Source organism: Agelaius phoeniceus, chromosome 18, assembly GCF_051311805.1.
Source record: "Agelaius phoeniceus isolate bAgePho1 chromosome 18, bAgePho1.hap1, whole genome shotgun sequence".
In the NCBI taxonomy this organism is placed as follows: domain Eukaryota; kingdom Metazoa; phylum Chordata; class Aves; order Passeriformes; family Icteridae; genus Agelaius; species Agelaius phoeniceus.
In genome coordinates, this window is record NC_135282.1 from 14,071,980 (window position 1) to 14,085,761 (window position 13,782).

The following is a 13,782-nucleotide window of genomic DNA, read 5'->3' on the forward strand; positions in this document are numbered from 1 at the left end:
TGGGGAAGATTTAATTAAAAACAGTTTGAGAGGATGAAACTGCTTTAAATGGTTTTTTTTTCTAGAAAAAAAATATATTACTTCTGAAATATATTTTCAGTTGCATTTCGTTGTGGGGGCTCTAGAAATGCCTTTTTTAGATATGCAGACTCATGTGTGGTAGTCCAGCAGGGCTAGCAGACCGCTTCCAGTACCCCTGGCCACTCAGCCCCAGTGACTTTCCGCTGCCACATCCCCTCCAACTTCTACTCTGCCCTCCCTCCGTGGCTCAGCCCCCACACAGCCCTTACCAACACCCACGACACAGACGTCAGCACGCAGGACCTTCCCACTCTTCAGCACAACCTCCTTCAGCTGCAGGAGACACAAGGGGCAGGGGGCACATCAGAGTTATTTTAGGGACAAAATTCCTCTGTAGCAGCAGGAAGCCAAGCTGGCAGCTCACCTCATTTGTGAAATGCAAATTGACCATAATTCCTTAGAAAAGCAGCAGGAGGTGAGTGGGATCAATGCAGTCACCCCACACACCACACTGGCACACATTTGCTCCTGGAGGCCAAATCCAGGAACATGAATTTCAGCAGATAGGAAAGAGGGGAGAGCAAAACCCCACTAGGAACGGGAATGGCAGCTCTGGGGGATGCCACAGCAGTTCCCCCCAGGGAGCCCCTGCCCACCACTTACCTTCCCCTCCTGCTCCCGCAGCTCCGACACCTCTGTCTGCATGTAGAACTTCACCCTGTTGTTCTCAAACATCTGGACAGGGGACAAGGGACAGAGCAGGGGACATCAGGGCCCTGAACCACCCTGGTCCTGATGTCCTGCTGCCCCCTACACTGCCTTGCCCACCCTGCAGGCTTGTCTCAACCTGCACTGCTAAGGAGGTCAGCATCCCCACATTCCCAACATGGCTCTAGAGGTATTCCATAGCACATGGACCATGACAGGGAAAATACAGCCCATTCTCACTGACTGCTGTCATCACAGCTTTGTCAATAAATGTGAAATAAATTAATTAGTGCAATAAGTGAAACAAGCAAAATCTGCTCTGTTATCAACCCCCACTAGATGGGAAAGCAAGGTCACCTTCATGACAGCACGGCCAACCCTCTCCCCAAAGAACTTCTTGAAGGGGACATGCTCCAGCTCCACCAGGGACACCGAGTGGGCCCTCTCTGCGAGGTAGGCGGCCACCTCCATCCCTGGGGAAGAGAAGCAGGTCCAAAGAGCCACGTTAGCCCAGCCAGCACTGCCCTGTGTCCCTGGCTGCAGATGAGGAGCAGCCTCACCCGCTCCAAATGGGGAGGCTGGAGCTGCACTCCTGGGAGAACTGGGGAGCCACCAGACCTGATCACACCAGGGGTCACACCAATTCAGGTGTTCTTAGATGTAGGTTTTAAAGACCAAAGGGAGAAACTAGCCAGGAAATTCCAAAGTGCCCTGGGAAAAACATGGAACAAGGGACCTCAGCCAAGGGAAACCTTCCTCCTACAGCTGGGACAACGTCAGCTGTAGTCTGAAAACTGCTCTTGGGAGTAGCTGTTTTCTCCCATCAGAATGGTAGAATATTGGTGCTGGGAATTGCATGGGAACCTCCACCAAGACATCTTCTGTCTGTGGGGGTTTTTTGGAAATGAATCTTTTTGATGACCTGCAGTTTGCAATTGGCCCCCTTTACCACATGCTTTTCCGTAGATCATATTGATTCAACCATGAAAACAAGTTTATCTTTTATAAAAGAAGAAAAACAAATCATTAATATCCTATAATAAATTCCCATTTATGTTTAAGTCTTGCAGGATCCACTCTTATTCTGTTAGGACCCACAATAATTTTGTTGGAACCATATCAAGCAAAAAGAGTCATCAAAGAAACAAGATTTTTCCTCCACATTTTAAAAATTCACCACACTACTAAAATGTAAAAGAGAAAAATCCCACAGGCTCCCATCCACCAACAAGCCCCTTCTGACTGAAGCCAACTCTAGACACACCAGATTTGGACTCACATGAGCACCAGTACTTGTCTCGCCATGTACTTTTCAGATTGGAACAGCAATATCTATGCCCATGCCAGCTCAGTCTCTTTGAAAAATCAATTTCTCTGGCATGGAAATGTCCTTACACACACCTGGGGCTGGAGGTTGGACTAGCCCAGGTCCAATTTCATGGGAGTGTTACCTCTAACTGGGCAAAGGACTTTACCCATCTGCAGACAGAGGTGGAGAGCTGGGACAGGGCCACGGGCCAGGCAAGCACTCACCCAGGAAGGATGCTCCCACGATCACAACATTCTTGCTCGTGGCCAGCTTCACCACACGATTGGCATCTTCAGGCGTCCGGATGTTGAAAACGTTTTCCATCTCCTTACCTTTGCAGCTGAGGGTTTTGGGCCTGAAAAACACTGAGGGTGATACAGCTGCTTTTCTCAACTCTGTGTGGTTCAGTGCCCAGTCAGGACTGCAGACACTCCTCCCAGGGCTCCAAGAACATTCCCAACTTTCCTTTTTTCACCTTTCTCTAGGCTGGAGACATTACATGGAAAAACCCAGATGCTGGTGGCAAGTGGTGGAGCAGGGGATGCTGAGCAGCCACCCCAGACCCCATCATGGACTGGTGTACCCACAGGTCCAGGGGAGCTCCTTGCTGGGGCAGTGCAGCCAGCGCAGGATAGGCATTGCTTTACAAGCCTATGCTCAATTATTGGCATGTCACAAATTTTTTAGAAGCTTAATGGGACACAGAAAACTCACTCTAACCTCCAGCAGTACTTTGGAGCCAGATATTGAAAGTTTGATAAGGCTCTGCAGATGTAGGCTACACTCTCCATTCCCAAGGACACACTGCTGATGCTGTAGCAGCTTAACTGTGCCCTCCCCAGGCACTTACTGTAGCCAATATATTTTTAAACATCTGGCCCCTGCATAACTGACTCACATCTGGAAACAGGACAGAAGTGCCTAAATAATTTAGGTACCCTAAAAAACCCAGTGTACCTGGAGCTTGTGCATGAGGACTTTGAAATTATTGCCAAAGGTTTAATCTTCTTTTGAACCTAATTGGGTGGTTGGTGCACATGGCATTTTGGCTGTGATCCTGTACACCCTAGCACCAGCTATTCACACCTTGTGGCACTGGCTATGACTGGTGGCACTTTGGTTTCCAACGTGAGTCCCTGCTTTGGCTGATCTACAGCATTCCTTCCCCAGATGATAAATTATGCAGGGGCCGTATTTCTCCTACTTCATTTTATGGCTTGATGTAAGGAACCAAGGAAGGAGAGCCAGGATGCCTCATTTTCAGCTTAAACTGCCGATTTTGACAAACCTCCAATCGAAAACAAACTGGTCCACTACTTCCAGGGCACAAGTGATAACAGCAATCTGGAGTGATGCTCAGCATGCCAGCACATCAATACCACCTTTCCCTATGGCTGGACCAGGTTCAGTCCTGAAAATTCCTATTCTGGGCCCAAGGCTCCCAAAGGGTCAGTTAGAATGGGGCAACAGCAACACCTAATTAAGGCTGCAATAGCAAAGTGTTAAACCTTAATTGCTGAAAAAGATCTTAAAGGTTGGCAGAAAATGAAAGATGGAAATTGAGAGGGATGAATTATCTGGTTGTCAGGGTTGAGTGTTATCAAGGAGTGAAAAGAAGAGCAATGTGGCAAAAATGCTCTCTAAAAGAATTAGGATACTTCCACTTTGGAGCTTTTGTTAAAGAAAATATGTTCAAGGTCCTGGTACCACCCCTGGAAGTATCCAAGGCCAGGTTAGATGGGGCTTGGGGCAACTTGGTCTAGTGGAAAGTGTTCTCTGTCCACAGCAGGGGTGGATCTGGATGAATTTTAAGATCTCTTCCAATACAAACCATCCTGTGATTCTGTGATTCTATAATACATGATGTAGATATATATGAAATAAATAGATGATGATATATAGATGTAGATACATACAGTCATTTCCAATATATTTTGTGTTCCTTAACTTTTCCATACTCAAACAAATCCAGTGTTTAAATTCACCTGCCACATTTCATCCCTTATCCCCAGGCTCCTCACATTCTCAGATAAAACAGTTTCTCTTGATCTTTGAGATGTTTGTCTGAAGCTTACGTGTTTCCCGTTGCTATCAGCAGCTTGTTGTACTCCATCTTAAACCCATCCTTGAACACAGCTATCTTGTTCTTGACATCCACAGCCGCCACCTAAAATCATTCCTAAATAACGTTAAGGGAAGAAATCCCAGATTTTCACCGAGGTCCCAGCCCCATCAACTTGTCTGTCAGGTTTTAGTCCTCCATGTCAGTTTTAGTTAGTTAGCTGGCTGCTTTTAGTTAGTCTGTTAGTTTCAGCCCCACCATGTCCACAGTTTGGCCAACCCACACCTTAAATATTCCTAGTTGCATTCTCACAAATGTCTCCCAATATAAATAAATTAATCCCAATATAAATAAAATAATGGGGAGAAATATTTAAGCCATCATTGTCTTCACTGTTTGAAGGCTGATTATCCTTATCAGATAGCACCTGGCTCCCCAGATCCACATGAGGAATGGCAGGTAACACATGATGGTCACCACAGATAGCCACATCATGGTCACACCAGAGTGCCCTTCCTCCCACAGGAGCATTGTGTTTTGAACACAGGAGCTGTGTTTTGAACAAGCACAGGCAACCTGCACTCCTGGGAAAAAGAGGGGGGCTGGGGGAGACCCAACATTCATACAGTTGCATCCAGTGAGCCAAGAACAGAGACAGTGGCCACATTCCCTAAATACAGCCTTTGCATACTAGCACTTTCCTTCAGGCACACACAGGACTCTCCTTACCTGCATTTCAGTCAGGACTTCAATGTCATAGGTGCAGAAGAACTCCTTGGGGCGCAGGGCAATCTGCTCAGGGTGGGAATCCATTGACTGCAAAAAAAGCCATTTTTCTGTCAGCTGCTGTGGATTGAACAGGTGAGTGGAGAACTGGCTGCTACCAGCACAAGTCAGCACTTGCTGCATGGGTTAAGGGAATGGTTCTACAGGGCTGGAATGAAAGCCTGTTCAAGTAGGAGTTGTCACAAGAGGCTGGCCTCGGCTCTGGTGCCTTCTCTGCTGGTTTGGCATGGGGCTGGTGCTGAGCAGCTAAGGCAAGATCACAGCAAGTGCTTCAGAGTGTCAGCAGACATAACTGCAACCCCTCCCAGTACACACAGGTTCATAGGAGCAAGAGAAAAGACTCATTTTACAACACAGGTGGTGAGGCCCTGGAACAGGTTGCCCAGAGAAGCTGTGGCTGCCACATCCCTGAAAGTGCTGGACTAGAGCAAAACCTGGTCTAGTAAAAGGAGTAAAAACCACAGCAGGGGGAGTGGCACAGGATGACCTTTAGAAGTCCCTTCCAACTCAGACCATTCTATGAGTATTTGGAAAACAGCCAGTTACCAGGGCAAATGGAAGCTAGAAGAGCAATAAGAACAAACAGCATTAACACACAAGGATTCACTTTCAAAAGCACCCAAGTTATGCTGCACAAGTTCCATCCAACGCTGAAGCAAGCGGGTGGGGCCCATATCTGCACATCTTCAGCTGCAAGATAAAGGTTCATGCTTTTACCAGCCTTCCCTGGTCACTGCAGTGAGATGTACATCTTTACACACAGTGCTGAGCCCGAGCTCATCTGTCCTCCTGACTCTGTGGACACAAGCTCAGACTCAGGCTGAGAACAAGCTGAGCATCAAGTGACCAAGTTGGGTATGCAGGGTGCTCCCTGCTCGTGTGTCCCTCACTGCCTGCAGCGTAGCAGGAAGAGGCAGGGATGCCATGGTCAAGCCCTGCTACAGATCACACAGTGCCAGCAGCAGCATCTACTCATGCCACACAGGGATGGTGTTTGGGTTTGACCCAGGAGCAACAGGGCATGCAGGAATCAAGAGCTTTCCTATTCGCCCATGGAGATGGATGTGCAAGATCCTTCTCCCTGGAGGTGGCCTGGTCAGGGGCTGGAACAAGCCCTCACTCTGACTTCAGACAACGCTCTGCTCAGGAGAGACTGGTGTCACACGACTTGAGGCAGGGGCAGGGTCATACAGGTTTTACTGCAAATTCTTTGAATACTCCACATTTACAGAGAGAAACACCTGACCCCTCTGTGACAGTGTGCAGGAAGGGCAAAGCACAACAGTACACAACCACCATGCCTTTTGCTGCTGCTTGGTGCTCTGGGGACAGTAACAGAGATGTGGCAACACACAGGTCATGGTCCAAAGAAGACAAAGGGAAACAGCTCAGCAGGACCTGGGGACAGACTGATAACAGGCATTCAGCAGGGCAGAGGAAGGACACTGCTGCAGTTTCAGGGAGAAAGAGCTCTGCTGCTTACAGAGCTAGCAGTGGTACTCCTCCACTAGCTTGTACAGGTGTAGTCCCACACACAATAGGATTAAGAAAAATTCCATTTTTCCTACCCTCTTCCCAAAAATTCTGCCTTCTCTTCCATGGGCTTTGTGTACCTTTCAAAAGCAACTACAGCCAAAGGTGTTCAGTGGAGGATTTAACAAACCATGTACAACATCTCTGCCATGTGTAATGTTCTTACTATTTAACAGCGAGAAGAAGAGCCAGTCTAAGGCTCATACATGGGGATGAGTGTTTGGAAGAGCTGTCTGGCTGGGACAGGGACTCTCAGATTCTCCAAGCTGCTCAGCACAACCCCTGTGATGCTTGGATGCAGGTAGCAGGCAGCTGCTCTTCACTCCAGGCAGGACTTGCAGAAGCACAGAAATGGCCTGAATGCTCCCAAAAAGTCATGTGCATGTTTGCCTGTCTTTGAAAATCACTTTTTTTGGGTGCTGGAAGATGGTATGATTGTAGTAGTCCCCGTGGGTAAGGTAAGCATTCCTGCCATGAGGATGAACACATAGTTCACCTTATGTTATCTTCAGGCTCCAAGGTCAAATGCTGCTGTCCAACTTGAGCTGCTGTCTGACATCAAAGAAGGTTCAGGAATCAGCAGCAAAAAAATCTGATTAAAGACCATCCTGCGTCTATAAACTGGAATGCAAAATGGGATGTTTATCAGAAAAAGCAACCTTTGCACTTCCATCAAGTTATCAAGCTGTGATGACAGCTGAGAATCATCGTAATTACAGCACAGAGCATCCCTGGGCAGCAAGAAACAGACACTAATAAAAACTCTGGTAGACAACACCATTTTTCCACATGCTCCATTTCATTGCCTTAAATATTTTTGATCCAGAAACACTTTAAGAAGACCCATCCAGGTACAAGCTGAATAAGAGAGCTACCATTTCATCCATAGAATCATGGAATGGTTTGGGTCGCAAGGGACTAAAGGCTCATCTCATTTCAATTTGCAGGGATACCTTCCACTAGACCAGATTGCTCCAAGCCCCAATGTCCAACCTGGCCTTGGACACTTCCAGGGATCCGGAGGCAGCCACAGCTGCTCTGGGCAACCTGTGCCAGGGCCTCACCACCCACACAAGGAAGAATACCTTTGTTTTTCTGCTGGAGTAATCTTAATTCAGTTTGAACAACTCCTTTTTGTGTTTCATGTTTCATTCAAGGGAAACAGAGACAAGAAGATTAATGAAACAGAACCTTGCAGCTGCAATGAATAATAGCGGGGAAAGGCCCTAGAGCAAATTTTAAAATTGGGGAGCAAATTTTAAAACTGGGGAACTGTGGCATACCCAGAGTGATACAAACCTTACTGAGCTTTGGTCTGTCATAGGGCAAGTGTCTGTCCATGGTGCACATCACAATCCGGTCAGAGAAACCCTCCTGGCGCAAGGTCTCTGCACAGACCAGCCCAGCTGCCCCTAAGGGAGAAGGAGACCAGTGACAGCCATGTGTATGTGGCCCTGGGAGGTCTGCACTGCTAAACCCACTGGGGCTGACTCCAAAACCACAACCTCCAGCAGCCCTGGCCTCACCTCACAACCTCTCCTAACTCAAACAGCTCACACAGGAAGCCAGTTGGAGCAGATGCATGAGGCAGCAGAAGGGATGCTCTGTCTATGGACCATGACATTAATCCTCTTGTCTATCCCTAAACTGTCACAAACACACAAAGAGCACACCTGAGGAGTGTTGCTAAAGCCTACAAACTCTGACAAACTCCAGGCCATAAGCAGCCACTTAGAACCTTAGACTTCTCTAGTCAGAGAAGGGCCTGCTCCTGGTGAATTTATGTCCAAGCATGGAGAGTAGGAAGTCCTCCCTCCTCCATGGCCAAGGTGTTGGTTGTGTGACTCACTGCAGACCATTTTCCATCTATTTCTTTAAGGGTTTTTTTGTTCACTTGTTTCAATCACAGAAAAAAACTCATTAAATCAAACAAAAAGCTGCCTTGGGAGCTCAGGTGAGAAGTCCGGAGTCTCTTCTCAGCCAAGGAAGCCTCACTCCATGATAAGTGTTTTTAGGGCCACAAATTCTGTAACACCACTGAGAGAAGATGGACCTGGACCATATGGTTTGGTCCATCAACAAGACACTCCCACTGATGGAGCTGGGGGACAGTGGAAGAAGGGACAGGCAGGTGGACATCCTGTGGATGCTGCCAGGAGCATCCTGAGCCAGAGCTGGCACTGTGCTGATGTCAGGATGACCCTCACATGAGCAAGGAACTGCAGTCAATTGCTCTCAGCTCTGCTGGGCATGGCTGGACTGGCAGTCTTTCCCCAATACTTCCCCACAAAGCCAGCTTTGAAATCTCCTTTGGTGTCCACCAGAATAGACTCTGGTCTTTAAGAGACCTGTAAATTTATCTGGTAAAGCCTGAGAAAGTTTCCTCAGCAATGGCTGATGTTGTCTGTGGAGCGACCTTGTTGAGGATTGTGATAACTGTCCAGACCTGCCGCACACCAGGACATTCCAGCTGACCTCAGGGAGCAGTATGTCCCACCCTGGCATTCAATCAACAATCAGCAAGGGCACAAAGAAAGGAAAAATGTCACCCAGCAACATGGGAAAAGCCAGTCAAGCTGGTTTTCCCCTCCGCTCAGACTGTGAGATGCACCTTAGATGATCCCAATTTGATGGTCCAATATCCAGCTTGGATCTGGTGACCCCAAGATTCAAGTAAGAACAACCCATGTGCGAGGAGCAGATGTTTCCTCACAGACCCAGGAACAGAAGCTCCCGTCCTCCTCCCACCCTCCATTTCACCCCAACACGGCCCAGCCTTGGCATCCAACCCATTTCAGAAACTTGGTAGAGATGCTTCACCTCATCCATTAGGCTTTCCACAAAAATGGCAACACACAAATGGAGCTGGGACAAGGGGAGGGGAAGGGAAGGGAAGGGAAGGGAAGGGAAGGGAAGGGAAGGGAAGGGAAGGGAAGGGAAGGGAAGGGAAGGGAAGGGAAGGGAAGGGAAGGGAAGGGAAGGGAAGGGAAGGGAAGGGAAGGGAAGGGAAGGGAAGGGAAGGGAAGGGAAGGGAAGGGAAGGGAAGGGAAGGGAAGGGAAGGGAAGGGAAGGGAAGGGAAGGGAAGGGAAGGGAAGGGAAGGGAAGGGAAGGGAAGGGAAGGGGACAACTTGGCAGCTTTGCTGGTTTTGGCAATCTATTTTTGGGATCTGACATTTGCTGGCAAGGTTGAAGAACTTTTATCTTCAGAGAAGCATCTTGAGGTGAGAACTTTGGAGGTGCAATGGGATGAGATGGTGATGTGCAAGGTCCAAGAGAGAAAGGTGTATCGACACCACAGGGACCTGAAAAGACTTCATCTCATCATCTGTGGAAATCAGGGGTTGCTAATGTAACTGGGAAGGGAGTAACAGGAAGGGGATTCAGGATTCACTCCAAAGCATGGCAACAGGGAACTGTAAAGCTCCACAGACTGGACCACAGAGCATCTTTGGATCATTAGCATGTAGTACAAAAAAGTTCAGGATGACTTTCTGGTGTGACCCTTTGCAGAGGGAGGAATGCAAGAGGGGTGACGGGTAGAGGGTGCAGGGCACACAGACACCCCCTCCGTGCATCCCTGCCTGGGAGGGGACACACAGTGACCCCAGCATGTGCCACCCTTACCTGCACCAATGATCAGCACATTGGTGCTGCTCAGGTTGTAGTTGCTCAAGGAGATGCACTTTGCCATCATCTTTGTCCTCCTCTGTGTCTGAAGAGCCTGTGTCACCACCAAAAAAAAAGAAGAAAAGCAACTATCTTTACTCAGTGTTACCCTGGGCAGGCAGGCAGGGATGGGGACAACTGTAGCAGTGTCATAAACCAGCTTGGATAGGAAGGGAACAACAACACCCTTGTACTGAACAAGGACTACAAACTCCTGCTCATCCAAATACCATTCCAATGTCCAGTGCACTGCCCCTTACAAGGTACAAGAGTAAAACAAATCCATAATCTTCTGCAAAGGCATGCGACTACTCAGAGCTGGGGTGGTGGTGGGGCAATAGAAAAAGCAGGTGTCCTTGTGCAATTCTGCACCAAAGGTGAGACAAAAATGAAAAAAAAAACTCTTTCAGGAATTTTATCCTGAACCTGAGCAGAGCTTGTGCACCTGATATCCAAAGCTGAGGGACTTGTCCAATCCACCAGAGCACAGGCATGGACCTGTGCCAGTGCAGCCCTGCTGCACAGACCCCCTGTTCCCAGGCATTAGAGGCCAAAATCTGTTCCTGATAGAGCAAATAGACTCAGTTTCCCCTCATCACATCCCCAAATCAGCTGGAGTTGAAGTGCTGCTGTTCAGGTGACATCTCTGGATCTAACCCAAGTGCTCTAGGGGCCCACTGGGGCTCTGAGCCACTGGATTTGCACATGTGGACATACAACCATGCATCAAAAGAAGGCTTTTCATGGAAAGAAAGATGGCAGTGGCCTGAATGGGCTTCATTCTGCATTCCATCAGGGCGGGAGAGCCCTTTCTACCCCTGCATCAGGTTCCTCTCCAGCAGGAGCTGAGGTGTGGGCTCAGGAGGAAGCACAAGTGGCCTCTGCCATCACCATGCCAAAAGGCTGGAAGGTGGAAGAGGCCTCTTCCGATGGGCCTGCTAAATTAAAAATTGCTCTGAGCTTAAGGAAACATAGGACAAGTGCAGGATAAACACCTGTAAGGCCTGAGAATGTGGACAGCCCAGGCCAGGTGTCCAGCAGCTGCAGGGAGGCTGGGTGCAAGGGGGACCCAACATCTCTGCCCTGCTCCACTTGTACCTCCATATAAACTGGATACTCACACATCACTCTGCCCAGGCCAGAGGATCAAAGAGAAGCATTTCCCCCCACCGCCATGCACATACAGCAAAAAATGAAAACATTTGTCTTGATTTTTGGATGTCAGTGGCCCCTCACCTGCTTGCTTGCTCGGATGTATACCTTCTCCTTCTCAATCTTCACCTGAGGGTGACAGAACAGTGCTGGTTTGCAGAGCAGCAAGGGTTCTCTCTGGGCAACAGCTAAGGAGCAAGGGGTGATGGCACGAGGTCACCTGTAGGAGCAGCTCAGACCATGGCAGGGCTCATCCCAGCTCGAGGCTGTGGGATCTCCTGCCTCGGATCAACCCCACACCGACACTCAGTGTGCAATCTGATCCCTACCCAAATCTTACACATGGTTTCTCATTCCCACCTCCCTCCTACTCCAGAGATCTCCCAGACCGGGCACTCCCAGGTTCCCAGGAGGTACCTGATGCCTGTGGGTGGGTGCAAGGGAGCTTCAGGGGGGAAGGAGCTGCCCTCCACTGGTGACACCAGCACATCCTTGGAAAATATTTGCTCCATGCTATACAGAACATTGCTTATCCCAATTAAAAGAGTCATTTTGTGGGTGACACGGAACTGAGTGGTGTGGTTGATGCTCTAGAGGGAAGGGATCCATGCAGAGGAATGTGGCCAGGCTGGAGAAGTGATTCCCACGTGGGAATCTTATAAGGTTTCAATAAGGGCAAATGCAAGCTGCTGCAGCTGGATGTGAGCAATTTGCCTTACCTGTCCAGACTGAGGGATGCAGGAATTGAGAGCAGCCCTGAGGCAGACTGGGATTGTTCACATGGAGAACAGAGGCCTAAAGGGGCTCCAAGAGAGCAGGAGAAGGACTTTGGACAAGGGGCTGCAGTGACAGCACAAGGGGGAATGTCTCCCACTGCCAGAGGGCAGGGATGGATGGGATATTGGGAAGGAATTGTTCCCTGGGAGGGTGGGGAAGCCCTGGCACAGGGTGCCCAGAGAAGCTGTGGTTGCCCCACTCCTGGAAGTGTTGCAGACCAGGTTGTAGTGGGCTTGGAGCAACCTGGGATAGTGGAAAGTGTCCAAGGGGTGGAATGAGGTAAGCCTTAAGGTCCCTTCCAACCCAGACCATTCCATGATCCTATGGTTTCCTCTGCTGCACGGACAAGGATCTCACCTGGAACCTGGGTAAACTATCCAAGCCGGGAAAGTCCTCAATGTCACCTGTGCCAATGTTGAAGCAAGCTCCATGCCAGGGACAGCGGACTCTTCCTTTGGACAAAACCCCTGCAGGGAACATGACAGAGCAGGGTTGGTGCTGCCCTGCAGCTGCCTCCCATCCTGTGAGATGCACCTCTCCTACAGGACACATGATAGCTGATGCGAAACTGGATGGGCAACAGTGGAGTTTTCTCAACATGCACACTGGGCATGTTTGGGACCAGCTGGGATCCCCTATGAGCAATTCCTTCTAAAATGCCTTGGATGGCAGGGTCCTCCAGTACCTCTGGGCACAGTTCCAAAGCTGTTTACTCTGGGATATAACTTCACTCTCCAGCCAGGATGGGGCTGCCATCCCCAGAGTCTCATGGTCATTTTTAAAAGTCCCACTATTACCCAGAACAAGTGGTGCCGCAAGCAGAGCATCACTGATTTAGAGTACACATGTTTCAGAGCAGACCCTGGCACAGCAAGGCACCTGCACTCACTGGGAAGCATAGGCATGCCCAAAGCCATGTGTACATTTCTCTAGGTGTTGGTTCAGAGGCTGCTACCTTGGATTTCAGCTTTCCCTGCTACAGTGCCAGGGCAGGGAATAGGCCACCATGTGGCCATGGACTGGTCCTGAGCTTGTGTCTCTGCTTGCTGAGGCACAGCAGTGACACATCACCACCATGGGTGGGGCACAGGGGCAGCCCCCTTGCACCTACAGCTGCAGCAAATCCCCAGAGAGATCCCTGTGTGACAGCCAGTCTGAGGAATGCACCACAAGTCTCTGAAAGGGTGGTGAGCTCTCACCTCCAGGGCAGCGTGGGGCTCCTCTGCCCTGCTTAGCAAGAGGCTCATCCCAGGGTGAGGGGGCTGAGAGCATGGCTGCTACACCCAGCACAGCTGCTGGGCCAGCAATGCCCAGAAGACACTCAGTGTCTTCCCCAGGATCACACCTCTAGCAAAGTGCCCTCCCACCCCCAGTTTTGGTGATGTATGTCAGTACACAGACTGCTGCCATTGCTTAGGCTCGGGGCAGAGACCTGCCTGAAGCCTGTGCTGAGAAAGTGCCAGAATGCATATTTTTAGATGCCAAGATGGGAAACCATTCCACTTCATCCCACTTCAGTCAATAACATGAGCAATGCTCTTTTTGCTACTGAAAGGATCCCATCAGCCCAAAGAGTGTCCTCTTTCCCCTCAACGAGAAGAAGCCCCAGCCCTGTGATCAGCAGTGGCAGATGCAAACCAGAGCTGGCAAAGTGCTCTGGGGAGTTTTGTGTAACTCCAGCTTGTTCCCATGCCTTCCCCAGCCAGAAGATGCCCTGGTGATGCTGAGTGTGCAGTGCAGCGCTGCTGCATGCTGGGCAGCACAGCC

At 49.5% G+C, this 13,782-nt stretch overlaps 1 protein-coding gene across 4 annotated transcripts in view; it reads right to left on the reverse strand.

Annotated features, from left to right (window-relative positions):
• The window catches only part of AIFM3 (AIF family member 3), a 55,884-nt gene that overhangs the window by 10,103 nt on the left and 31,999 nt on the right, over positions 1–13,782 (reverse strand). For all 4 annotated transcript variants that reach the window (XM_054645637.2, XM_077187690.1, XM_054645636.2 and 1 more), the window contains exons 5-14: positions 12,373–12,482; positions 11,323–11,367; positions 10,045–10,141; positions 7,719–7,831; positions 4,830–4,916; positions 4,114–4,205; positions 2,263–2,393; positions 1,087–1,202; positions 685–756; positions 291–354 (exon numbers count right to left, since the gene is read on the reverse strand). In XM_054645637.2, the coding sequence (XP_054501612.1) occupies positions 291–354; positions 685–756; positions 1,087–1,202; positions 2,263–2,393; positions 4,114–4,205; positions 4,830–4,916; positions 7,719–7,831; positions 10,045–10,141; positions 11,323–11,367; positions 12,373–12,482 (927 nt within the window). The remainder of the gene's footprint in view (positions 1–290; positions 355–684; positions 757–1,086; positions 1,203–2,262; positions 2,394–4,113; positions 4,206–4,829; positions 4,917–7,718; positions 7,832–10,044; positions 10,142–11,322; positions 11,368–12,372; positions 12,483–13,782) is intronic.